Source organism: Pterocles gutturalis, unplaced genomic scaffold (genome assembly GCF_000699245.1).
Source record: "Pterocles gutturalis isolate BGI_N339 unplaced genomic scaffold, ASM69924v1 scaffold23555, whole genome shotgun sequence".
Taxonomy (NCBI): domain Eukaryota; kingdom Metazoa; phylum Chordata; class Aves; order Pterocliformes; family Pteroclidae; genus Pterocles; species Pterocles gutturalis.
The window spans coordinates 2723-30039 of record NW_010143998.1 but is presented as its reverse complement, the minus strand read 5'-3'; the positions used below and the strand labels follow the sequence as shown (position 1 = coordinate 30039).

Sequence of the window (27317 nt, the reverse complement as noted above, 5' to 3'; positions counted from 1 at the left end):
AAAAAACAGACAAGCCTGCCCAGCCACTTCGGTGCACAAGGCTGGTTTAATGCCACTTTGCACCCAGTGACACAATCTGTCAATAATTCATTGAAATAATTACACCAGCAGGTCACGTATAACCTAAAATAAAAGCAACTGAAATCAAAGGCAGTTTTTTTTAAGAACTTTTGGGCATCATCATGCATCGGTCACCAACTGTACTTTGAAACCCAGCACAAGACTGGCTTTTTTCCACAGGCCTGTGGAGCGATTCAGGCTGGCAGGGGCCCCTGGAGGTTGCCAGTCCAAGCCCTGCCCAAGCGGGGCTGCCTCCCAAGGCTGCTCAGGGCTGGAGATCACACAGCCTCACTGGGGCCCTGGTTCAGCACTTCAACCTCTTACACTGTGAAAAATGGTTCCCTCCTATGCAGCTGGTGAGAAGACCCTGCCTGTCCCAGCAGAGTCCCTCCTCGGATGGGTGTTGCTGCTGCAGGACACTGGCCAGCTTGGCCCATGGTGCATGGGATTGCAGAGCTGTAATATTCCTGTTGTCTCCTGCCTCTTTTGGCGTATTGTGTCCCTAGGAAGGAAGCAGCCTCTGATTTGGAACTGCCTGAGCTCTTGGCACAAAACGCTGCTTAGTCAGGACTTCAGCTCAGGAGTCCTTCCCCTCTGCTGCTGCTCCATCCCTTCTCTCACAGGGCAGTGGCTGAGCCCAGGAACCAGAGGCCCTCAGCCTCCTGTCCCTAGATGGGCACACTTACCCTCAGCCATCCTGGTGAGAGCAGATGCAACTTGCTTTGCACAGAGCTAAAAATACTACTGCTTACCAGAGTCTCTGAAAAGGTGCATTATGTCCAACTCTAGGTGAACTGCCTTCTGTTCTATTGCTAGTAGAGATGGGAGGGCGGCTACATGCGCTCTGAACAAAACTGTGTTCATGTACATTGGCTTTACGTAGAAAGACTCGGCATATGGTGTACTATGGAGGCCGATCGTGCCTTCTGCCTTCCGGGTCCTCTCAAAGGAAGGGTGGTCAGCTGCTCTGTGCAGCAAGATGTTGGGTAGGAACACACAGCAGATTTGGCACAGAACAGCTGGGAAAAAGGCCTTGAACTCTGTTCCTAGCAATAAGGAGGTGGAGGACAGGAGGACCTGACTGGGGCAAATGACACTCTGCCAAGGGGTTATGGACATACACAACTATTCTGCTCAGGAAAGGTTTTTGTAAATAACACAGCCTCAATTTTGCCCTGTTCTGCCTGATGATGACAATTTGCTGTGAAACTGACAAGCTTCCCATATTTTGCAGAAATCAGTCCTGCAGCCCAGCATTTGAGGAATGGCAGCCTGAGCAGCTGCGTGACGGCAGGGAGCGAGGGTGGCTGCGCTTGCCCAATACACTGCAAGATACTCTGCCATAAGACTGACCTTGCACAAGCCTAAAATTATTTTCTCATCAGCTTCTATTACCATCCCAAAATAAACAGCCTGCCATGCAGGCACTAAGCCTGTGTGGTGCTATTTGGAGGCCTTAAAACAAATGTATTGATCAGTGCAGGTGAAGGTTGTTCGTTTTTTCTTCTGGGGGGACTGTTCCCTGAGTGACTGCAAAGGAAATGGGTCGCTGGATATGAACTGGAAATTCAGTAGTACATTAAAGGTTTTTTCAAGGCACAGATAAGAACCTGCTGCATCTCAGATGGTGTTGTGGGTGCAGTGACATCATCAGCAGATTGCCTCTCTTTCATTTTGGCACATCCCTGAGGGAAGGGGTGACAACACCATGAGTAGCATTTAGGATGGTGAAGCTCCAGAAATCACTCTTGCAGGAGGAAAACAGAACAAAATCCCACTCTCACATTTCAGATTTGCATCCTCAGAGCTACAGGGGTCTGCAGGAGGGCCAGGGCACGTGACGGTAGTGAGGTAAAAGTACCACCTGGGTGTCAGTAATGCTTCAAAATAAAAAATGCATGCTAGCAGCTGACTTTTCATCTGATAATTACTTTTTGAGGCCTATTTAGTATGGCTGGAGACTCTGGGCTGCAAAGTGATGCTATCTGTGAAGAACCTGGAGGGCTTTTTTTTTCCCTTCTGCATATGAAAATCCAAAAGACCAAAAGCCTCTTCTGAATACTTTAGAAGAAAATGGGTATTTCTAAAAGGTTAAAAAAATTGTTAAAACTATGAACTGATGATGCTAAGTGCTTGAGGAACAGGATGGATTTCTAGGACAGTGAACAGCTCTAAAACCAGAGATGTGTAAAACTTACCAGATTTAATGTATATATTCAAAAAGTACTTTGAAGAAGTCTTTTTTCCTGGTCTTTCCAAGTGATTGGGGGCACTTGGTACACTCCTTCCTGATAGCAGACAGATTGCCAAAAAGCCTCCTTTGTGGCTAAGCCTTCGTCCTGCCATCAGGGGAACACCTGCAACACATTCAGGCACTCAAGAGTTTCATACTCTTATTTTCAGATCTCTGCTACAAAACCCCAGCTTCACAGCTGAAAAGAAACAAGAAGCATCTCAAAAGCAGAACATATCTGAACTTTCAACAACTGCCAAGGTGCTAACTTCCATTTCTTAATTCAGTAAAGCCTAGTGCCACATACCTTTTCCCATCCATACTGACATTTATCTGTACTCTGGGATTTCTCTCTCTCTCACTCATTCAGCAGACAGCTGAAAGTGCTAATGCTCCTGGCTTTATCTGGCTCTTCTTTATATAAAAGTAGTTTCAGCTACTGCCCCTGTAATCCCCTTGCTCTGAGTAGAGTTAGTACTCTTTCTACTCTGGAGATGCTGGTTTAGTTTTTGACAAAGTTTGTTCTTTTCCCATGATGATGAGGGAATTTTGCATATTTTTACATGCTTTAGAAAGAACCCTGAAGTACTTCTGTATCCTGTCTCCATGTGTAAAATGGTATGGACAACCTGAAACTATTTTGAATCAACCCATAACCTCTAATTTTCCCCCTGCTTGTCATTTACTGAGTCACCTTTAAGGAGTGGTGCCTTCAAATGTAATTTTGGGCCTTTGATACTTTTTGCTGTTGTTGCTTTTGGGTTGGGGTTTGGGGGTTTGGTTGTTTGGGGTTTTTTTTGAGATGACCTGTCTTATAAAAGGCTTACAGGGGTTAGATAACCTTTTAATGCAATATTACAAAATTAATTACCTCTCATTCATTTTCAAGACACAAGATGTCTAACACAAGTCATGTAAGTTGATGAAACTGTCAATTTTATTTTTATTCACAGGCAATTCCTGTACTCTATGACTTCCCACAGGTTTGTGTGTATATACATTTAATTATAGCATACTGGTGCTAAATTTACAGCATTAGATATTTGTGTTTTTCTTTGGGAAACAGTGCTTTCTACCCACAAAGACTTTTACTGTTCACATCTGATAGTTCTTGAATGCAACTCACTTCTCTAAACTGTTAAGGAGTTAAAACTTAAAGAACAAGCTTTGGTTTCTTCACTCTTTAACCAATCTGCAAATTAGTCACTGTAATGAACTTCATTAACTTTTTTTAAAAAAATAATAGTTAGCAACAGTATAAAAAAATTTTCCATAATTAATACTGAATGTTTAAATTTAGCACAGATTTAGCAATCACTGATGGGTGGATTGTAGTGTTCATCCAGAGATTTTTAAGAACATTGAACTTTGAAACAAATCATCCATCTTGAAAGCTCCAGGTGGTCTGCCAAAACGCCTCTGTCAAAGCAGCAGGCTGTCAGCAGGTGCGGATATAGGGGAGAGCACTGGCAAGTGCTGTGTTGCTCATGGTTGGGTGCCTCAGCTCCCAGCACAGTTTTCCAGTACAGTGGTTGACTCTCTTCATGTTGCATGCATGTAAAGTCTGGATTATTACAGTTATGAAAAGTTATAACTTGTAGTAAGGGTTACATTAAGGACTGATGTTTCCATCAATGCCCAAGGCACACTCGATCCATGGCCAGGCATATTCTGCAACAGAGAACAATAACAATGAGAAACTTTCCAGGAGCTCTGCTCTCAAACTATTTCCCGAACTGACTGCAGTGGATGCCTCCAGGAGTGGGAGCACCATTCTTCACCTTCTGGGTTGCATATACACACTCCCTAAACTATCAGTTCAACCTCCCATTCCCTGCTCCTCTGTTTTCCTCTTGCCCTTTTCTGCCTCTCGCATGACTCACAAGCTAGGATCCCATCCTCTCCCACAAACTCTCAAGACAGAATTTCAACATCATGCTTCTCCTGCCCCTACCACACCACCATAAGGGTCAGCCTGGACCATTACTTCCTTGCTTTCCTACCACATGCTCACAGATGAAGGCCCTAGCACCATATCCCCTTTCCTCAAGCAGAACCCAACAGTGATGGGGTGTTCTAAGGGGGCAGTGGAGAAAATACAGTAGTTCCCAACCTTGCTTCTAAGATCATACAGGAGTTACAGGGCAACTCCCTTCCACCAGTCATTCTATTTTATGCTATGTGGTGCAGTGGGATCCTCCAGCTAGCTAGAATTTCCCCTGAGGGTCTTCAACAAAGAAATTAAAGGGTTATTGAGGAACTGGATCATTATGAGTGGGAGGGGACTAATGATGATACGTTTTCCAAAATAAGCCTTCATAACTTTGGAGTCAGAACTCTACTAACAACATGGTCAACAGAGCAGAACAAGTGAGAAGCTTCTAACATCAGGCTTCATCTGCGTACTAGCTTCTGCTTTTTTAGGTACAAATAAAACTACACCATGTATCTGGGAATCTCATTACCTGTCAATGGAGTATCCTCCTTCACAAACATTGACCAACGCATACAGCTGTCTCAGTGCATACTCATACTGAAATAAACAAACATTGTTAATAATTTCAGTGATGAAGAGCAGGTATTGTTTATCCAAACTAAATTGTGGAACTAATTTAGAGATGCTATTAACATTCACGGTGTTTATTTGCTGGTCTTGACAATCTAGTACTCGGATAAATTCATCTTTCTTCTGCATACTTTGCTCTTTGAACTTCGTCAGGTAAATTCAGCTGTTGCTGCACACTGCCCCCTTAAGCAAGGCTCACCTATCTAACCAATTTCATTCAAAAAACCCCACAAAAACAAGCAAAAAAGCCACTAAAGAGGAACTAAAAGCTTAACAGAGCAATGCGGCCTCCTAATAGCCTGGTTGACTAGAAGCTCCAACTAAAGGAGTGTATCTGCTTTTGATTTATATATAGTACTTGCATCTTGGATAACTGCCAGATAATCCCATTGCTTTCTGCTAAAATCAATTAATTTGCTGTTCATTCATCCTACCACACACCAGTGCTTGCCTAGGTTATCTTGCCCAATATCAGGACTGGGTTTTCTGGAATAGGAACTGACCTCTGTTATTCTTGTATAAACAGTGCTTAGCACAACAGGATTTGGTCCTCAGCTGGGATCCCAGGAAGAGTAGACAGTAATAAAACCCCTAAACCAAAAAGTGTCTCTCAGGAATTCAATGAGACCATGGAAGTAGCAGCTAGGTTGTTGCAAGGAACTATGCAACACACAATCATAATATTGAAATCTCAGTGTACTAGGATTATGAATTCACAGTGGTGGTGCTGTGTTTCTGTTTTGCTTGTAGAGATGCTTCAAGCAGAAATACAAAATAACTTATTTAACATTGGGATTTCTGGGGAAGGAGTTGATGAAGAGACAGCACTAACTAGTAAAAATTTGGGAATATTTTTGGTTTTGTTTTTAGTAATCTTTTTGCTTATCTAGAGGTATAGTGGAAGCAGTTTCCTGCTTCCAAAAACATTACTCGCCCTTTATCTAAAACTAAATTGCAAGACTGCCCCCAAGCTAGCTTTTTAATAAAAGCTAATTTTGCAGACCTGCTTATGACATACTGGTAAAACAAGCACAGTAATGTACCAGGTTATATCTAATGCTTGACTTACCAAGGGTAAGTGCCAGTTGAAGCAATGAGCTTTGAAGTGGTTCACAGCTGACTGGTAGCAGTCGTAATTGCTGATGGTCAATCTGTCTGACAGAATCTTGTTGGTCTCTTCTTTTGATCCTGTTACTAAGGTGATGATCTTTCGCATGGATTCTTGGATAAATTCTTTCACCTGCACATAAAACAACAAGACCTCAAAACATGCTTTTTCTAAACCCAATTTAAAGATTTTGAATGAAATTTGTCTTTCTTTAAGCCTCAACTCTTGGGCTCTTTAAGGAACCCAGTCTTGCCATCTATTTTTAGCACAGTCTTTTGGACTTGTCTCTTAACACACAAATAAAAACTACGGAGACAGAAAGTCAGGCTCCTGGCACCCAAAATCACTCACTGTCCTGCTAATTTTCCAACACCACTGGCTACCATTCTGCAGGAGCTATTTGATTTGGGAGACTTCAGCTCTACTGAGACAAGAGTTTCTCTAATACCAGCGAGTAACTCCTCCCAACAAGAATCCCTGTGGATGAAGATGAAGGATTTCCTGGCATTAAAAGCTGTGAAACTGACTTTTACATTTGCTTACACTTGTTAAGATAATCGCTACTGAATGTGCCTTGCGGAACAGATCCCTGAATTTTAAAGGAAGAGTAAACCATCATCTACAAGTTGCCAGCCTGAAGAATAATTTTGTTGCAATTTGCAAAAACTGGAAGCAATCTCATTGGCTTCAGGTGTGTTACATTTGCCATTGCTTATCATGGAAATGAATCTGACCTGATATGTAATACAATTTTTTTTTTTTTTTCTTACCTCCAGGTGTATTTTAATCTCTGCAGCAATCTTCTTAGCCTCATAAATGTCATTGGTAGCCATCAGCTTTCGTTTCATGATTGCAAGAGGCACATCAGGACTCGGCGTCAGGTCATGGTGTTCTACAGGTGGCAGAGAAATGGGGGCAGCTTTCTTCCCCATGCCCTGAAACTGCATCACTTTCATGGAGGAGATGCTCTGCAGGTTAGAAAGTAAACAAATGGAAACTGTCAGTCACTCCAGTAGGCAGTCTGTCTTTGCTTTGCCATGTAAACCTAACTCTTTAAACTTGCTTTATTGGAGAAAATAAAGGAGATCATAAGGTTGCAAGTGTGTGTATGCGTGTGCACATTGGGGTTTTTAATAAAAGGTCAAGGCTGCCAAAAATCAGGGAACTTTTATTTCCAAAACTCACTGTGGGGGAAAAAGACCACCAGGTTAAGTAACCTGAGGTGGGTTTTTTTTAAACAAATATTTAATGTGTGCTTTTATTAACACACTGAATAACGGGACTATTGTAAATTATATATTACCTCTCAGGTCTTCCCATTCAAGAGATCAATGTACTACTTATTAACATTTCATTGAGTCATAATATGCCTGGAAGTGGTAAATACCCTTCTTATACTTGATTGAGGTGAAGTGTTAAATCACCAGCAAAGCTTGGAGGACAACTCATATCCTGATTCCTTGGATTAAAGCATAATACAAGGCTGTATTTCCTTTAGCTTCAGGACCATTGTCTCTTAAATGCTAAGTGAAGATGAATGGTTTCATTTCTAAATCAACCCTGCAGTTCACAGTGATATTATTTTTTTTTTTTAGGGGTGAAAGTACAGGGCACAAAAGGTTTTAAGATATATTTGACCAGGAAGCCCACTCAAATACATACTCTGTTTCCATACTGCATCACGTGGCTGGTGTTGGTGCGTCTCTTCACCAGCTGAAACTGCTTGTGGAGTGTTTCTTTTCTTAGATCTTCCTGCATGAAGAAACTTCCATGTGGTCATAGATACTTAAATTCAGCTATTCTAAAAATGCAAGGAAACCTGGAAAGGGTCTTAGCTGCCAGTATGTAGAAGGAAATATAGGGCAAGAGCTATACAACCTTTGAAAGACATAAAAGTAAAAATTTAAAAGAAGATTCGACAGCATATTCTCAAATTGCTTTTAGTGATCTCCTAATCTCTCAGCAAATGGGCAAGAAGGGAGTGGGCTAGCATACAAATCCCGGATTTGTTTCATTAATACTGTTTTCCATTATGCTAACAAATGGGTTAGCCACAGTTCAGAATTTAAGAATCCCTGAAGCAGAGGTACAACTTACTGAACTGCCTAATTTGTTTAACAAATTTGGAGATGTGGTCTCAGATTAGCAAATCAAGATGACGTGAATTTGAAACTAGAAGTTAGACAGTTTCTGATCTTATAAATAACAAAAGAAGACAATGTTTCTGAGAGTTAGTTTCAGAAATAAATTTAGTGGCCCAAACAAATAAGATTATATATGGTTCTAAGTAGTAGATAAATACTTCTACCAACTCAATTTGTTTATTTCAGTCTCACATAAAAACACAGATTTTCACAAATCCTGTAAAGGAGCTATTTTAAAAAAAAACTAGTGATTTTTCATGGATGAAAATGCAGAAATATCCTCTAAATAACTTACTTACCATATCTGAATCTTCCATCCAATTCACACTGTACCAGTCCCCAAGATAAGTCTGCCTTTCGTCATCGTAGTAACATGCATAAGATGACTCTCTGGGATTGGCAGCTGTTGTTGCATAAACTGTAAGATAAATAGAAAGTTGTGTTGTTTTGGTTTGGTTTTTGTTTTGGTTTTTTAGCCCTTCACATGATTTAGTACTTCACTGCATGCGATACATTTGCCACAGTACTTTGGCTTTCAACATTTACTTCTAAATAGCAGGAAGGAAAGAAGCCTGTTAATCATTCTGTTCAGTCAGCTCCAGTGCTGTTACAAGAACTCCTTCCTTGCTGCCAAATGTGTGGGTCTGGGGTGTTTAAAGAAGAATATGCATTTCTGAGGGAAAAATCTACTATTTAAAGAACTGCCTGAGAACACTGTGCACTGACAACCATCTACACATTCATTGTCTTTATTACAATAATGAGGACTTTTTCCCAAACTCCAAGTAAATCCCATAAATCATCTTTTCTTCCCCAAAATGCCACCTTCTAAGTAATATCATCTCTTGGATAACACTCTACACTGAGACAAAAGGAAAACAAACCTCTACATCTGCCCCAAGCACTGTGTTCCCAATAAGTCACCTCTAACATAACAGAAACACTGTAAAACATGTCTTTACAGGTATTATTAAGACAAAAGCTATTTTGTTTTTTTTCCAAAGTCAACTCAGAGCACACTTGCGTAACTGAAGGAAAGTCCAAGTTTCAAAATGAAAAAGTGTTACGCATGCTTTCATATAGCTATAGTGGTGTTTCTACTCATAGTGTATCTGAACTCCAAAAGCAAAAAAAAGTCTTAAATCTTGTCTTTGTGGTAAAGTGCTGCTCTTAGTAGCCTTTAAAATGCTTACTAAGTAGCCAGTTAAGATTTGTAGTTCACCACTGAAGGCTGCCAAGAACGGCTTGGTAGTGTAATACAAAAATTGTCAACTTTCCACCTTTGTAAGTCTGTGGCAGAGCTGGTGGTGAAACCAGAGTTCTCAGACTGGAAATTTCTAATAGAATAAACTTTGAAAAATGCTGATTCACTGGGCATTTATTTTGAACAATCATCAATACAAAACATTCTTTGTGTACTTTCTGTAAATCCTAGATAGGGCTGTAAGAAAGAAGTCTAAGTCAGTGCCAGGCAATGTACTCCAGGGCCAAAGACCCAGGAAGCCATGGATAGGCTCATGGCTGGTCTTCCCTGGAATCACAGCTTCAAAACTACAAGAAAGCCAGAGCACTTGGTCTCCCTGCCACATAGCAGGACTTTGGAAAGGTAATTCCTCATCCCAGTCAAGGCTGAGCTCCCAGCTCTGCAGCAGAGAGCTTAGAAACCCTGAAAAATCCGAGTTCCACTTCCTGGGTTATTGCACAAATGAGTGGCACAAAATTGCCTGGCAATGATGTTTCACAAGTGCCTTTGGTCTTCAATGAAACTGAGGGCAGGAACTTCACACCTACTGTTAGCAGTGCTAACACTGAGAAACGTCAGCATCACTTAACTGCTACCATTTAATGGCAACCACATAGTTCCTGAAAATAAATACTTTTTCAACTTCTCATTTTCAAGAAACTGAAATCCCTGTTAGTCTTTATAAGACTCCATTCATTCTTTAAAAGGTACTTCCCATAAATGGAAAATATTAATTCCTCTAATTCTTGTGCTTCCCTGCTGAAACTGGACATAAAAGCTCCTTGAACCTATCCTTGACATGGTATCTGTTTAAGTCCTGCCTGTGACAAGCTGTGACATTTAGGTTCTGTAAGTTAACTGATTACTCACCATTGATATTATCAGCCAAGTGATTCATCATAGATCCAGATTCGCATGCTTCAATGTAAAACACCATCTACAAAATAAATCGGAGACCTTGAGAAATTCCATGAGGAAATGGAGAAAAGTCCTTCAGTGCTTTTCAGCTGTATCTAGTGAGCCTGTTCTGCTATCCCTGAAACCAACGTTATCCATAATGCTACAAAATAAAACACAGATGGAAATAGATCAATTTTTCATTTTTGGGAACTAAACTATGTAGAAAGGGGAAACATAACTACAATGCAAAGATGATATTAATCTCCATAGAACCCAAAGGGATCTACTGACTAACGTACAAAGCACAAATCAAATACACAGTTGCTCTTTAGGCACAGCAATGTATGACTGTTGAATGTAGTATTTCTGGAACCAATGGCCATTGACGTGCTCCTAAACACCGCCAGCCATAGTAGACAGATTACCACAGAAAGTTGCTTTAAAAAGGCAAGCTACTAAAATGTTCTAAATATTAGCTTTTTGCTTAAAACTACTAGTGATGAAATAAATGCACAGAATTTTCTAACGAAAGGTACAGTCTTCTAAACAATATTAGTAACTGTAAGAGAAACATGAGGTCTACACAAACTTCCTGTAGTAACAGTGCAGTCTGAAGTGAACAAAGCACAGGAAGAAAAGTCAGGTACATATTATGAGGGTGCGGTAGTTACAGATGTTTTTTCTCCATTGTTGGCCAGAATACATACGGTTATCGAAAGGCAGTACACTACATCCCAACACTGACTGCAAACACACAGTAAACTAAAAATACAAAGAGAAATTTGGAGAGGATCAGTCCTTATAAGTGCAAAACCCTAATCCAAATTTCATTGCATGGCAACAGCTTCCTCCTGCTTTAAATGACCATCAAAATGAAGAGAAATTTCTCTCTTCCATGTCAGCTGCTCTTTTAATCTCAAAATTTCAGATATGCTTCTTTACCTTACGGTATTTTTTGTGATGATACATGTACCAAATAGTCTTATTCAAGTCCTTCACATGAAGCTGTAAAATAAGAAGGCTTGTATTAAAACCACTTATGTTCAATAGACACACAATTCACTTCATAGGAATAAATACCAACTGTTGTGAATGTTTACTGTTTCCCATTAAATATATCCAGTGCTTTGCCCTTCTGAAATACAATGATCTAGTATTTACCACTCGAGGAAAGATGATTAATGGTCCTAGATGATATGCATAGTGCACCAGAAAGCCAAGCCATACCTGTGTGAAACAGTCTGCTTGGACCACCAAAATCCAACGGAATATTAAATGACATAACTTAATTTCAACTTGAATGCTTCATATTAAAACTGGAAAAAAATCCAAACTGGGGTGACAAGGCGAATATTGCTCCTTTTCTGCCTCGCCCCTCAATATGGCAGTGCATCAAATATTTTTGTGTTTTACATTTATTACTTAATATTTTAGTATGTCACTAAAAGGATGTTTTTTAGGACAAAGTAATTCCCCAAAATGCTTACATCATCATCAGGAAAAGCCAGAAGTCCTGGAGCTCCATGGTCAGTGAAATAAACAAACACATGATCTTTGGGACCACTGTAACGAAGAAATTGCAAACAAATTCTTTCTAACCACTCCAACCTAATCTTCATTACAACAACAATCATCTGCTTCTCAATGAAAAGACATGTCAATATTTGAAAATAATACAGCTGAAGCACCTCCTCCTCTTAGTAATAGTTTCTTCCTCCCAAAGCATACTACTTTGGATGCTTACGAGAGGAGATGAGTGTCTGCAAGAGGAATGAAAACAGGGATATATGCTACTCTCTCAAGCACGCGGAATATGGCAATTAACACTTCACATTTCAAACTGTAAACTGATTGCTGCTTAGGCAGGGGGTGGTACATCAAGTATAGCGGGAGCACAATTGTTTTTTACTGCCTATCTGAAGAATCTGTTATACTGTGGGCATTTGTAGCAACCTGGTAAAAAAAAGGAATGTTTTTATAACTAAGTTATACCACGGCACCAATAACACAGGGACAAACTATAAAAACTTCTTTGATAAGATCCTTAGGTATGTTTATGCATTTCCTTGTTGTGATCCGTATGGCCATGCGTAGCCAAAACAGTGCCAGCCTTCATCTCCATGAAGAGCTGATTCATGTCCAAACTCACCCGTTAGGCTAGACTGGCACGTGCAGGAAGCGGCTCTGCAGTCGACTGAGCACAGCGTGCTCCCAGGCTTTGATTCCCTAACGTCTGCATAGTACACGGTTTGCTGTAGATTTTTATTGCACTCTAAATCAAACAGATCATGTTTGGGTGATCCTAAGGTCTTGCCTGAACAGCCAGATCTCCAAGGGGATTTTGCTTTTATACTGTATTCAGGAACAATTAAAGATAAAATAACGTGAGCAGATTGGAAGGAGACCCCAAGCCCTTCTCTCTTCCTCTGTATCAGTGGTCCAGGAATCCATATTTGCTTTTGCTCTTTCCTAACTGCAAAGAGGTAAATCTGTGACAGCTCAAGGAGACATTATCCAGCCTTCTGTCTGGCTTATAACCTGCTGGTTAGGGAACAACCTGGAAGACTCTAGGTTTTGGGGAGAGAATAACTGAGTTCTTGTCCCACCCAACAGCAGAACTCAGGCCACTTGGAAATTCACTCAACAGAGCCTAACAAAGAAGGGTTGGGTATTATTCTTCTGGCTCTCACTCTTGACCCTAAGGGCAAAAAATTCAACCAAGGTGAAATGTAAATAACTAAGACTTTTATATGTGGGTTCAAGCTAAGTAGCTAAGAGTCTTTGGCCCTCTGCATAGCCACTCCCTTATTTGACTTGTAGCATCAAGCTTTCACAGGTGAGGTGTGCTCTGAAGTACATTTTTTTAATTAAAAATGCTTTATAGTCACCTCTTGACTCATTCCAGCTACTAAAAGAGAACAATCTAGTAACTGCATAGCAATTTATTAACTTTTTGCCTATATACCTTGCATATATAATTTTCTATCTCAGCTTTTCAGGATCAAGTTAAACAATTGAGAGCAATAGCTTATTTGACTACTGTCCTGTTGCTTCATTTTTGTTCTCCCCAGTGCCAGGGGAAGATTCTTCTGTTCTGTTTCATTGCTTTGCCTCTAAAATTAAACTGTCAGATGAAGACATGCACTTAACACAATGTGTCTTTAACTAGGTTAGTACTTCCAAATGGTCAAATTTAAATTCTTAAAGGTTTTACAGGAAATACTGTACATAGAAAAATATAACATGATATAACTCTTTACTAGCAGTACTGAGTCAGAAATATACCACACCTTAGTAAATAGGCATCATACTTTCATATCTCAAATTCTGTAGAAGCGAGATGAAAAACTGACACCAGGTATCTTTCCAAGAGATCTTCCAATTAGGCCTTCAAACATATTGCTTTTATTCTTGAATCATCTAAATTATATAAGCCTTTGTAAACTACACCCCTTAATTATAGATCTTACATCCTACTTAGCCTACAATTTATTATTGTTCATATATTAGAATATTGACAAACTGACAATAATTTGTGTAACCTAGTTTACAAATACATCAATCACAAGGTTAATTGCTTATACTACTTTTTCAATCACAAAGATTTTTTTGCATTAAATACAAAACATAATTTGATTTCATTACATTCAAAGCCTCAATAACCTTATATCTGCTACAAAGACCAAGGCTGGGATTAGACATACAATTCTTCCATCTGATGAGCTGTTTAAACTATCTCTGTCCCTCTGCCACTGACTGCTAAGTCTCACCATTTCAGGTGACTAATACAACTACTCATGTACATTAAGCCAAGCCTTAGCAGACTCTTTCTAGAGGTCTCCAAACTTTAATAAAACCCTCTTTGAATAGCCACTCTTGCAAAAGACAGTAGTCTAAGTAAGAAATACCTTAATACAGTTGGTACTACCCTCTAGAGGTTTTGTACCTTGATCTATACTGAACTCCATACCAGTCAGATACCAGCAGTTGCTTCTTGGTGCTGGATGGTTTAAGAAAGCAGAACCATTGTATTTCTAATGTGAATGACCTGGAATTGCCATCAATAGTGTTGCTGGATTCTCAGGTTGCTCTAATTTTCCCTCTTTTGTTGAAATCAGTGCCAATGTACAACTACACATGCATTTATTTTCTAAATTAAACTTCTCTTACCTTTTCAATACTTTTCCTGATCCCACGCCCTTCACTGCTTCTGCATCTCCTCTGAGAACAGCAAGGAAATTCTTTGGAGTAACATTCTAAGGATTTAAGAGGATTAAAGTTAAATCTGATCATAAAAGCAGCAAAATCTTCATTTAGAAAGATGGCTTCCAAAAGTCAGAATCCATGCATAGATGGCAAGTTTAGCTGGCCATCCTTTTCAATCTATCATTCTATAATGCATTAGCCACTGATGACTCACTCAGATACTGAATCATTAAATCACCAAGTGATTGGATTACTGTTGTAATTTAATGAAACAATTAGTCTTACACAGCTGTTCTTCAGATTAAGTTACAACAGTTATGAACGCAAGACTTTTGCTCCTTTTATTTCATGTGCCAGCACAGAAACAGTGTAAAGGTTTATTTTTATGACCACTGCTTCACTTCAAAGCATCTATTGTTCACATCCATCCCATGAACACCACACCTCATGCTAAACCATGCAGGTGAATAAAATGGAGACTTTATATATTATATGCATATTGGAGTGTAAGCTACAGGCTGAAAGGATTTATTCAATGTTGGCTAATGCTGAACCTTCCCTGGGGAACGGCGTTTCATTCCTACCTCCTTTGTATAGTCCTTGGGCACTCCAGCATACACATCTGTGCCATTAGGTCTATTGATGACAATGCCTTTTGTTGGATTTCTGAAAGTTAAATGGAACATAAATATGAATAATTAGTCACGTGCCACACAATGACCACAGAACAAACAGGAAACCATTTAAACTGTCCCGACTGGCCAGCTTGCCTGAGAGAGAGTATGGGTACTTGCACCATGTGTCGTTAGGTGATCTCAGAATATAAAAGCCTTTTCACTTCAGTCAGTTACATATGCTCGTCTCAGTTGTCCCTACCCTCAGAGTACTTTCAAGTATCTTGCCTCAGATCATGTTGATTAATCTGAAGATGTAGGCAGGTGGTCTCTTATACTATCATCTCTCTACTTTCAATCTTGCCTGTAGTCCCCTTTACTCTTTGCTCTCAGTGCTGCTGTGCATGTGAAGTCAGCTGATTTCTGCTGAAGCTGTCTCAGAATTAGAGGCTGTATAACTGACCTGTTTCATACAGAAAGCAACTATACACTCTAGACAGTCACCAAGAATAGGACGTGTACACTTCTTTCTGGAATTTACATTCTGGGAATTAATCTGATAATGTCCTTTCAAACAAGCCCTGCAAGTCATACATGGAGCTTCCCTATGTTTGTGGTTTTAGGTTATTTATTTGCTGTAAACTGTTACACCTGGGAGTTAACATAATTTACCCCCGTAACAATGAAGCTCTGCAGTCCTCAGTACCACAACTGATGCTGAGTTGTGGAGTGAGGTTTAGAAAGCTCATGAGCACATTTCAAAGGAGAATTATTGTGCTGATGGATAAAACATCTCCATACATATCACAGGTAGTTTTAAAGGCTTTTCTTACAAAACTACTACAAACTCAAAACACACTGGTGGCTATAGCATGTTTGTAGTAACCTTATAGTTTGTGACTAGTGCATGTTCATCACTTACTCGTCATTATCGGCAATGTCATCATACATCATGACAATGATCTGTTCATCTGGAATTCCATTTCGGTGTACAATCTGGTACGCGTGGCACACATCTGCCTGAAATTAAGCAGATTTTTGTTACTAGCTTTAACAGAGATTTTACTTTTGAGACCAGAAGAAAAATAGCTTTGCAGGCCTAAGAGCAGGCTATTGTCCAAAATAAACTGCATTCAAATATTGAGCTTGAGGGTTGCTAAAGGGCCGAAATGAACAGGTTAAACCAAAACTCAATGTCTTTCTCTAACTAGAAGTAGTTGCATTAATAACAGAGACTATTATTAAAATCTCTCATTTCCCTATTTTGATTTCTTATTGAGTTACTTAGAAGTTACTTCAGACTTGGTATAGATAAGATTGAACAACATATTCTCAGCAATGTTCTGTGTCCTGTGAGAAAATTAAACAAAAACCTTGTGCACTGACAGACAAATCCAAACAGTGCCAAGCAGCAAAGAGTTGGATTTCCACCCATTTCAATTAGTTCTGTATCAAGCCTGCATGACGAAGCATCAGACTGTCCTTGGCTTAAGCAAGTATGGTTTCCCAATCTCACCTCTGCAAAGATTTTATTAAATTTTGTTTTACTAGATGAAAATTTTGGTTAAGGAACATTTCCCTTTTAATTATATATTTCTTGTAGAGTAACACCGAAGCAACTTCAGGGCAAGAAAAGAGATTTCAGTGGAAAACAGAACTGCAGAATTTCTGTTCAGGCCCTTTTCCTGACTTGTACAGGATATGAATAAGCAGATTTTCTTTACATAACCATCTTCCCATGATGCAGAAATAACAATACCCATCAAAGCAAAATTACAGTAAATGCAAACCTCTGTCAGAATGCTAAATTCTTAGTAACCTCAGCCCAAATAATTATCTTCTTTGAGACCTGCAGTCTGTGAATGACCCAATGGGATATCAACAACCATTGCTAAACTCCAGAACTACAACCTACTACGTGCTAGAAAAGCTGTACCAATTTTATGTAAGAAATCTCATCTAAAAAATGCACTCTCCAAATGCAGGCCTGAAGCAAGCTTTAAAGCTTACTTCTGTTGAACTAATCTAATTTGCTAGCTTGTAAACCAAACTGAAGTGGTTTAAGTGGACCTACATAAGTTCACATGCCTTACGCGTATTAGTGATTTTGACTAGTTTAACTGAAAGGACACTAAAAGTCCTGTCACTTTATACCCCTTGGTCTTCTAAGTGTGTCTGCAGCTGGAAAGAGAGGGGAGTTGTGCAAGATCCTGGAAGGGTGAGGCACATTCAATGCTAACTGCCTCTCCCACAGCAAAATCTCTCCACGTGACTAACCCGGAAGGTTAAGTTGTCCTTACTAAAGCAGTTCCATTTCCTACTACACAGGTCAGCCTATGTTCTCTTCCACCGATCCCAGACAATCTCCACTGTTTATAGTTCTCCATTTCCTTGTATGTCATTATACCAGCTGCTGCCCCAACAAGTCAAAAGGTAGAGGTTAAACAGAGTTATCTGTTTGACATACATCGTATGTTTCACATACAATGTGAAACAGCAGAGTTCAGGTTTGACTAAACACCTATTTAATTTTCAGAAGCAACCCAAGCAAAAGTAGAAGAAAACAGTAATCAGGGCATCTGTACACTGACCGACGAGTAGATCATAAATCCCTTCTCACTCTCAAGACATTATACACTTCTGTTATGCTGACAGAAACAGTTATAGGCTGGCAACACATGGAAATGCTTAGGCATACATAGTGATATAGTATCAGTGTATTCAACCAGCAAGTGTCTGTGCTCCCCCAGACATGGGACAGGCCAGCAGGGACTTCAGAGGTGTTTTTAATTAATACCAAAGTATCCAAAATGAGTTAAGCTTTGTAAATGCATATTATCAGCTTTTTTTTTTGTCTCCTCTCTCCTTCCTTCTGATTCATTGACTATTTGCTCACTATGTCCTGTCTTACTTAGTAAAGCAGACATCAGTGGTATATTTAAATGGATTAAATTCCCAGTGTGGAGGGAAGCAGATCAACATAATCCATTCCAACCTTAACTTATGCCTGTTGGGGGATTGTCCCATCCTTTTAAGGCTTTTTCTAAGGGAACTGTACCTGCTGGTAGGTATCACCAACATAGGCTAGAGCAGCAAAAACATGTTTTGCTGCTAAAACTCCACTGGCTAAAGTAGGACAGTTCTGAGTAAATGGTTGGGTTTTTTCTCATAGAGTTACCTGACCTGACTAGCAACCTTTGATGTCAGTCACACGCTCCTCCTCTTCCCTTTATAAATCTCTATAAAACAAGAATAGAAACAGTCTGCTGCTAGAGCAGGGAGGCGTATGTGAATCTAGAGTGTTTCCTGTTGATGTATAACTGCCTCTGCTATCTGAGCCTTGTTTCTTCCAGAAATACTTCTGCCATAGCTGTACCTGTAAACCACCCTAAAAGAGACAGCTAACACTGTTCCAGATCTCTTGTTGGTATTATTCATGTTGGTTTAGTATGTGAAATGAATGCTATGAACTTTTACCAGATAAATCACCACTAAATGCAAATCACGGTTTTGTGGCCATGATCTAGGGTGGGTAGCAGCTGCCCTGCACAGAAGCATAGAAGAGGAGAAGGTATAGCTGTACAGCTGCTACTGCACAACTGACCTCACATGCCAGCTCCAAAACAGACACCGTTGATGGCACGGTTCAGACCTTTCATCCCCAGCTTAGTCTAAACCTGTTTCTACATCAGCAAATTTCTGTGGAAGATCTATGCTTAAATCTGCTTGAATAATTACCTCCTAGATTTTGAAAGCATGGGGATCAGAGGTAAAATTCCCCTGGATTCCTGGGATGGGAATTTTGTTTTCCCAAAATGTACGTATTTGGGGAAATTCTAAAAGGAAAAAACAACACCCCAACTTTCCTCTGCCATACAGCTGTTTATGCATTTGAGTGACACAGCTTTCAAGCAGACTGCCTGGGGAGGGAAATTTTTGGAAAAATCAAGTTGTTTTATGACACATACATGCATAAATAGTTCCTAAAGGGAAGAACTTGGACTTCTGTGAAACTGGTTACTTTTGGTCTTATGACTGCTAGGTTCATGGCTAAAAAGCATGTGTAATGAACCGTCAGCTCCACTGCAAAGTGGCACTCTTCCCATTACGGGTACACTGAAATGCCACAGCCTAAAAAAGAATGAACTCTAATATATAAAGCATGGTAGAAGAATACACCTGAAACGCCAGCCATGTTTCACTCCCTTGCTTAAACACAGATCAGTGAATCAGCCAAAAACTAAAACTGTATTAAGAACTCAAGAAAGGTTTTCCTGTAGCTTCAGTTATAATTTTGTAAGCATAGTGAGGAAATGTAAATTGAAGCCAAGCAGCCAAGGCATCCTTAATGTCTGTTACCTGTGAGACTAGAGAATTTGGGACTGTCCTGGACTAAAATACTGCTCTGGTTGGTAGTGTCCAAAACCCTGAATAAATACAGTCCCTGGCCCATAAAGCTCAGTAAGTATAAGACTAAAAACAACAACTGGAAACAGACCCATGTATGCAAATTCAAATGTTTTTATTTTCAGCATTTTAATTTTGCCAGACTTTTTCAGCTATTTTTCTCTTCAAATATGTACTTGAGTACAAGTATGTACCTGAGTGATCAGGCATTGGAACAGGCTGCCCAGGGAAGTGGTGGAGTCACCATCCCTGGAGGTGTTCAAGAAACATGTAAATGTGGTGCTTAGGGACACGGTTTAGGGAGTTAAGTGGTGTGGGCTGATGGCTGGACTTGACGATCCTTGAGGTCTTTTTCCAACCTTAATGGTTCTATGATTCTACTCCACCTTTAGTAAGACTGTGTTTCACATCAGGCTTTTCCACTGACTACGTCTTTTGGAGTATCCAGAAAATATTGCTCTCTCTCTTTCTGATCTGTTTGTGAAGCCAGCTTTAGGTTTGAGTTAGCTAGTACAATCATCTCCCAGGAGAGGCAGAAGTACATTCAAAATTCTATTTCTCTGAAGGAGAACCAGTTTGTTGGCTCATTCTCCAAATCTAACAGTAGCATGTGCTGCTGTATTTGCTTACGTATGTCACAAAGCTTTCCAGAGATACACCATCTAGTTCTTTGCACAGCAGATGGCTGAGACACTTTCCCAGGGAATGAGGGTAGTACTCTTTTAGTACATGTTATGAGCGCTTAGCTGCATTTAGGGAACAGCAGCCAATCTGGTTAATTAAAAAAAACTGCTACAGAGAAGTCAGAATAACTGCTGAGGAGCAGAGAGGAGCACATCAATAGCCTTCCGCAGCCTAAGAAACTCTGATCAAAACCACTAAGATATGGGCAAAAACACAAAATAACTGAGAAGCCACAAGCATAAGGCAATATACAAGCTAGCTTTGCAATGACAGTGCACCTATAACATTGGGCTGTAAACTATTCAAAACACTTAAAATTTAGTTTAGGAACTTGTTGAGATAAAGTTTCAATCATCCGGTTTAGGAAACAGTCCCAATTGAGTCATCACAAAGGAAACACCTGCAAGGTGTGAACCTCATAGGCAAGTGTAAATGGTGTTTTTCTCCTTATCTTGTCTACACTTGAGGTTTGCACCACAGATAGTGGATCCTGACCACTGACAGCCAAATTACAAGTCTTAGAAGCAGTTTCAGGTTCCTTGAGGTTACAGGTGCAAACTCAGCATTTCCAGGGTCTGCAGAGTCTTTACAAACTTACTGTTCATGAGGTCTGTACAGCATACAATGATGGACTATTTTCCCCACAATTTTTCATGTATGAAATTAGAGACATTTTCAAAGGTGTAAGATTCTTCTCTTCCTTTTATGGTTGTTTAGTCAGATGAACACATCCTGCTGTCAGGTAACTACAGAGGAAGGCAACAGAGGATGTTTTGACTGTGTTGTGTGCAGACAGCATGGAAGACAACTGGAGCTCAAAAAATATAACTGTAATACAAACATGCAATGTACCCTGAACAGCTGAATTGAGCAATTGAAACACACGGATGTGTCAACTGAGGTCTCAAATTGAAAAGGGATACAAGTCCTTAGTAGCATGTAGGGAATAGGAACTGGTCCGGTAATTATGAACAGTCCCATCGAGCAACTACTTACAGGAAGATTCACATCTACAAATTCACTTGTGCACAGGCTGGATCAGAGAAGTTCTGAGGCAGAAAGGTCATGGCAAAAGGAAAGTGAATTAAGAGGACAACGTATTTTCTTCTGCAGTTTCTCCCTTGGAAAGCAAAGAATTACACAAATCTGCAGTCCTGGAGTACTGCTTTGCTTTCAGGAATTATTCTACTGCAAAATAACATGTGTTTGTGTGTGCTCACTATGGAATGTTTTTCATGATGGATGAAGCACAGAACTAGAAGTCCAAGTCCTATTCCCAGTCCCACTGCAAGAGACTCGAACAGATAATTCAAAAGGCAGGCAGCACTAACACACACAAAGTCCTGGTGGTCAGTCTGGATAATGTTTCAAAAAAATCTGTTATAACTCCTGAGATTTCTGAAGTACCTTTCCTCCTCTGTATAACCCTTCTTCTAAAAGACGACAGTTCAGCTGGTTTTGCTGGGAACAAGTTTCCCCGATTTTCTGATACCCAACGCACCCTTCTCCGGATTACACTTTGTGGAACACACAGAGTGGATTTTCCACGACTAACTGCTGGGTCTGTCTCACAGCATGCCTTCCCACCACCATGGGTGTTCACTCCTGCCAGGCCCTTAGGGTTGGCTGCAAAAGGCTGCTGGGCAAGACAGCACAGGCTGCTGACACACTGCATCTGCTGGGAATTGATTCTTTTTGTAACAAGCTAGAGGCACAGTATCTTGCCCAGGACAGGTAACTGAGAGCTCAGTCCCATTCTGAAGGATCCTTATTTTATGATGCCAATTTCGTAACTTTGACAGGATTATTAGTGGTGTCCTAATTTGCTTTTTTTCAAAATGTTAATACTGTACCTGAAGCAAGTGGTAAAGGTTACAATACAGAAATTTCTAGGATTGAAATTCAGAACAATCTGACAGTGCAGATATTTTGCACTGTTAGTTGACATTATCTTCAAAATAAAGGTGTTTAAAGAAATCCCATCCTCATTTTTCAAACCTTGAAAAGCAATTACTTAACTGTCTGCAAAGCACGACCACACTCAAAAGTTAATTTGCTTCTGTGAAACTGGCATGTTCAAAAGACTTGTTGTTGGACACAAATACGTAAGTGTGCATCTTGTGTTCTTCATAACTCCATTATACCTGGCACATATCCTTGCCATTGAAGGCTCACTGACAGAAAGGTTAAAAATTCTATGCTTGGGCAACTGTAGAAAAGTAATCTCATGAGCCACAGATTCAACAAATGTAATTTTATTTAAAGAATGAATGTTACAGTATTGACTCCTCCTAGAGTTGAGCAGAGCCAGTGAGACTGGTTATACAGCAACAACCAGAGCACAACTCAGTAATTATATTTAGACACTCCAGGGCAGGCAGTGATCAAGTACAACACTAAAATTTTTATAATTGTTTTCTGATTTCAACTTTTAAAAGTTCTTTTTTTCAGATTTTATTCGAAATAGGAATGGTTTATATTAAGGCTGTAATATCCCAACTACAGTTATCAGGTCATAGCTACCATGCAAGCAGCAGGCAAAAATCCCTAAAACCAGTTCGTCAAAGCGTTGAGCTACATTTGCCAGTAACAGGTTCTTCTTCAGATGCAACAAGGTTGTCAGTCTGGTTCATTTAATTTTAAGCTCATCACTGCACTGGCAGTTACAAACTGATTGTGAGCTGAGGGGGAGGAGAAACATCAACATAAAACCCAGCATGCCCAACACACAGAAGGCTAGTTTCTTCCTCAATCAACACAAATAGCGAGGATGAAGCCTCTCTAGATTTTACACACACTTACATTAAAAATAAATATTTCAAAAGTTTCAGTGTTCAGATAATCAGCTTGATCTATGTATTTAATACATTTAATACAGTGAATTTTTTTTAAAGTTTGTACTGGTTTGGTTTTTTGCTGTTTTTTTATACCAGTGTTTCAATCTCTGTTCACATTTCACTTTAACCAGCAATAGCCCAGTAAACTATTTTTCTAACATTTAGAAATATACAAATGTATACATAAATCAGAATGAAATGGACCCGGTTCAGGAAAGCAAGAAGTAATCCCAAATTTAGACCAAAGACTGCATTTAAGTGTAGATTAATCTGTTTAAGTAATCACCAAAGTATTCCTCAAAAGGAAAAAACTGCCATAGTCTCCTGACTGCTGGTTATAAGTGTTGAACTTAATCAGAGTTAAGTACTCGGATTCAATCCTGTCCATCCTGACATTCACACTCAGACCACAATTCCACAACACACTGGCTTTGACAGCAGTGTCAAACTCACAAATTCCTGTTTCCTTTTCTCTCTTTCGGCTGTTCACTCTGATCTGTGCACTGTATCCTTGTTGTGCCAACAAAACTCTGAGGCCATGCTATCGAACACAGTGAGCAAACTGATTCAGGTTAAAAATACCCGCCCTTCTGCACGTCCTCCACCCCATAAAAACATACTGTGTATTTGCAGCTTTTGCAGACTTTTTACCTGGACAGAAGGGAGCTTTGTCATAACATAAGAAAAAGAAAACAAAGAAAGAAACATGCATATGTCTCAAAAAGAGGTTTAATTCAAGACATCATTTGTTCACCTGCAAGTTGGGGTCAGATCCTCTAGCCTAGTAATAGAATATTTAGCCTAAATGGTGCAGGTCTCCCAGGATGCAGAAGCTTGATTAGAGGAAGAATACTTCTCTTCCTGCTAACGACAGCTTTTCAGAGATGAAAGACTGGACAAAGTTGTAAGCAAAAAAAGAGTAGTGGAGGGGAATTCTTGACGTGAGAATGACAAGAATTAAGACCAAGCTGTGAGTGAATCTTGTTGCTGTTCATTTTGAAAACTTCCCACACTCCTGGAAGTCTAGAAGCAGAAGCACGCACCCAAATGGCAGAAGGGCTGAACAAGTTTGGGCAGCTACCACCTCCCCGTGTGTCCCAGAGCATGCATTTTCTAGAACGTGGCGAGCATTAGCATGAGAGACCAGTGGTCCTTACCTGGTGTCGATAGTTGTACCAGCCGTTCGAACCCGCAACAATCACCACCCAGTGCTTGCCTCCATCTTCAGGTTCTTCCATGGGGAATGTGCTGATGCCCAGAGCACAGCACAGCACCACAACTGCTTTCAATATCATCTCTCTTCTTCATCTACTCCACAAACAGGAGGAAAAAAAAAAACCCTAATGAAGAAATTTGAGAGAAGCAGATCAGAGGGCATCAGTCAAAAATAAAACAAATGCAAAACAAACATGAGTAGTAACGCAACTGGAAGCTTTTCTTGCTTGTGGGGTTTTTTTGCGTTTCACAGACCATTCAACCCACAGTACAATTTCTGGTCAAATCTTCCTTCAGCACCAAGCTGCTACTAGTTACAAGAGTTTTCTGTCAGCTTTCACATCTGACTGAAAGCAATTCTCAATAGGACAACCAAGTCTTTCAGCTCCCTCTGGTTGTTTTGTTCTACAATAGCTGGTAATGAATAAGCCTCAAATACAGAGCAAGCCTCACTATCAAGTGTTGAACAGATAAACTTTGTCCAGTTAATACTATTCTCTTGGTCTCTGCTTATGTAGTTCACTGGGGTTGCCACTCCCTGGCAATCAGCCCATTATTATTGAGTTAAATCCCAGGTGATGTAGGCACAAGGATGCATAGACATGGAGACTTGCTTGGGAGTTGGAAGGCTAGAGTGTCACAAAAGCTCTCTGTGCCCGCAAAGCCAGGAAGGGTGGAAGAAGCCGTGCAGCTGTTCTGCACAAGATCCAGCCCTAACTGCTGGGGCTGGGGGGAATGCAGCCTGCAAGAGCCTCACGCTATTTGTGCAACCTCTTACGCTACTGGAGAGCAAACGTGAACTGGTGCCACATGAAAGAGTAGCATTTGCATCTCTTTTGCACCACGGTTAAGTGTTTGCACAAGGTGCACAGCGACAGAATCGAGTCTGAGCCTGCAGATGTCAAATTCAGAGAAGCAGAGCCAGAGGGGTGGTTTGAGCCAGCGCTGAAATGGCTCTGTCTGCTTTCTTGAGAGGACTACAAGTAGTGTCCCCACTGGTGAACTTTCTGAGAACCTTGATAAAGTGTTTGCTAGAAAAGCAAACAATCTGGCCATATCTAATCAAAGGTTTACTTTTGGGGTTTTTTGGGGGGCAGGGAGAGTTACATGTATCGGTCACAGTCTCAGGTGTGCTGCATCCAAGTGTAACTCACAAAGCAAACTCCCCTGAAGAACTGCATGCTCTTGGCACATGCACAAAGATTACTTATTTCCTCATGCACTGAGGGATGGGATTTTACATTAGCCTACTTACAAAAAAAAAAAAAAAGATTCTGGAGGTTGATCATTGCTGATATGTACGTAAGAGGTGCCTAGTAGGAGGTGGAGTAGTCTGCTTTGGCATAGTTTTCTCTGGAATAAAAACTGGGAACTTCCAAGCCATACAGCATGGTCACAAGGCACAACGTCAAAGCTACCACTAAACCAAATAACTAAACAGTATCTAAGACAGCCTCAGCTTCCCACAGCCAAAACCATTCATCTGCAGCCACTCATATGAGGCTGAAACAGAGAAGCAGCCAGCTCACCTCCAAAGTAGCTGAGTACAGTGAACACGCAGTATGGGTCTGTCCCAAGACTGGATCTACTGGTCACTATGATTAAGTCTTGCAGGCAGTAGTATGAAAAATACATTACATCTCTATTTGGAAGGGGTTTTTTTCCTTTTTAATGGAGCTAGCACAAAGTAAAGGAAGTCTTGTTAACAAATCAGCTCCTATAGGAAGAGCTGTTACCTTTCAGAAAAACTCCAGAACAGAAAGGAAAAGACAGAAGCAAACATTAAGTGCTATGACACCAATTCTTCCAAAAACTCATTTGAATCTAGGAAACTTGTCTTTCAGGAATAAGCCACTCCTGTCACTGCCTGCAAGCATGAGTTTCGAGAGCGAGAACAATACATGATCATTTAACAAGTTAGGGTTTGTTGAACTATTGGCTACATCAGCAGTTAAGCGGATATGAAGCAATAAGCACAATTTTTCTGCAGTTTGACAGACAGTTATAATCTCTCATGTTGAGCTGCAATTGTATATTCTTGTCATTGTTGTTGCCAAACAGGACAGGCAACTTCGTATGGGAACTCTGCCTTGTCTATCTTGTCACTTCTCCAGATGATTAAGACAAATAACATACTAATGACTGCACTGAAGATATGTGTTTACAACATCCACAAAACCCACCTATTCTGTTGCCTACAGCACAGCTGAGATTCAGACCAAGTTGTTCAAAACTTTTGTAAAGTGCCACAATACACCATGGGCCAACAAGCCTATTCATTCCCAATATTCAGTTTCAGGTATATCTAACTCCTGAAATATTAGACAAGAAAAGAAAACCAATATATTTTAGATGATCTGCTTAGAAATATTAACTGAGTTTGACTTACTGGAATAAGGAGCCAAATTTCATGCAAACAGGCTCCCCAGAGCTCAGTATCTGTTTCATGAGAAGAAACTTTTCTCCATGGTCATTAAAGCATAACTTTTCATTTCCCCAACCAAAAACATTACTTATATTTACATGAAAAAACAAAGAAAATATAAATACTTCAAATGATTGCTGAAGAGCTGGGGATCCTTTCACATGATGCTTAGCTCTTAGAGAAATAAATAATTAATTAAAATCCAGGACGTATCAATAGAAGCCGTGTTGCTGCCAGCTGTTTGCTGAGCCCTGTAACACGATGGCTAATTTCAAGGCAGATCCTAGCAGACAGGCATCCATCACATGGAAACAGTCACTGCCACCGGCTGTCAGCTACTGAGATATCATGCAATGGAGACTGAAGTAGCTCCTGAAAAAATAGGCTCTAGAGTGCTAAGTCCTGAATTAGGAACAACTTGATGGGACTGTCCTTCCTGACGAGTTCACACTCCAGACTATACTAACACAGACCTACAGCTCTCAGGATCCCAGCCAGTCCCTCTGCACGAGACTGTACCAGGTAGCAGCCCTGCATTCTGCCTGCAAACAGGCCCACAACAGAAAAACCCAGGGCCTGATCAGGAATTAAGACTTAAGTTATTAAGCCCCTCAGGCAGTCCCTCCATGAGGAATTAAAGTCTCCCACATGGTACACGGATATCCATATCATCAG

The 27317-nt window shown here is 40.2% G+C and overlaps 1 protein-coding gene across 1 annotated transcript; it reads right to left on the bottom strand.

Annotated features, from left to right (window-relative positions):
- Positions 1 to 3214: 3214 nt before the first annotated feature.
- On the bottom strand, positions 3215 to 24334 carry LGMN (legumain). The gene is made up of 13 exons (XM_010084970.1): positions 24160 to 24334; positions 15997 to 16094; positions 15045 to 15126; positions 14425 to 14510; positions 11742 to 11817; positions 11197 to 11259; positions 10225 to 10291; positions 8411 to 8529; positions 7630 to 7719; positions 6738 to 6935; positions 5929 to 6099; positions 4759 to 4826; positions 3215 to 3964 (listed from the first exon to the last, which is right to left on the bottom strand). The coding sequence occupies exons 1-13, from the start codon at positions 24295 to 24297 to the stop codon at positions 3925 to 3927; spliced, it is 1296 nt and encodes a 431-aa protein (XP_010083272.1). The 5' UTR covers positions 24298 to 24334; the 3' UTR covers positions 3215 to 3924.
- Positions 24335 to 27317: the final 2983 nt, after the last annotated feature.

What these genes read in the sequence shown, in the direction of transcription:
- LGMN (XM_010084970.1), bottom strand. Translation starts at nt 24,297, where the DNA reads ATGATATTGAAAGCAGTTGTGGTGCTGTGCTGTGCTCTGGGCATCAGC. An exon ending in GGTACAACTATCGACACCAG is followed by an intron (nt 16,095 to 24,159) that starts GTAAGGACCACT and finishes GCTTAATTTCAG; the next exon opens with GCAGATGTGTGCCACGCGTA. An exon ending in GGATGGAAGATTCAGATATG is followed by an intron (nt 7,720 to 8,410) that starts GTAAGTAAGTTA and finishes TTCTTCATGCAG; the next exon opens with GAAGATCTAAGAAAAGAAAC.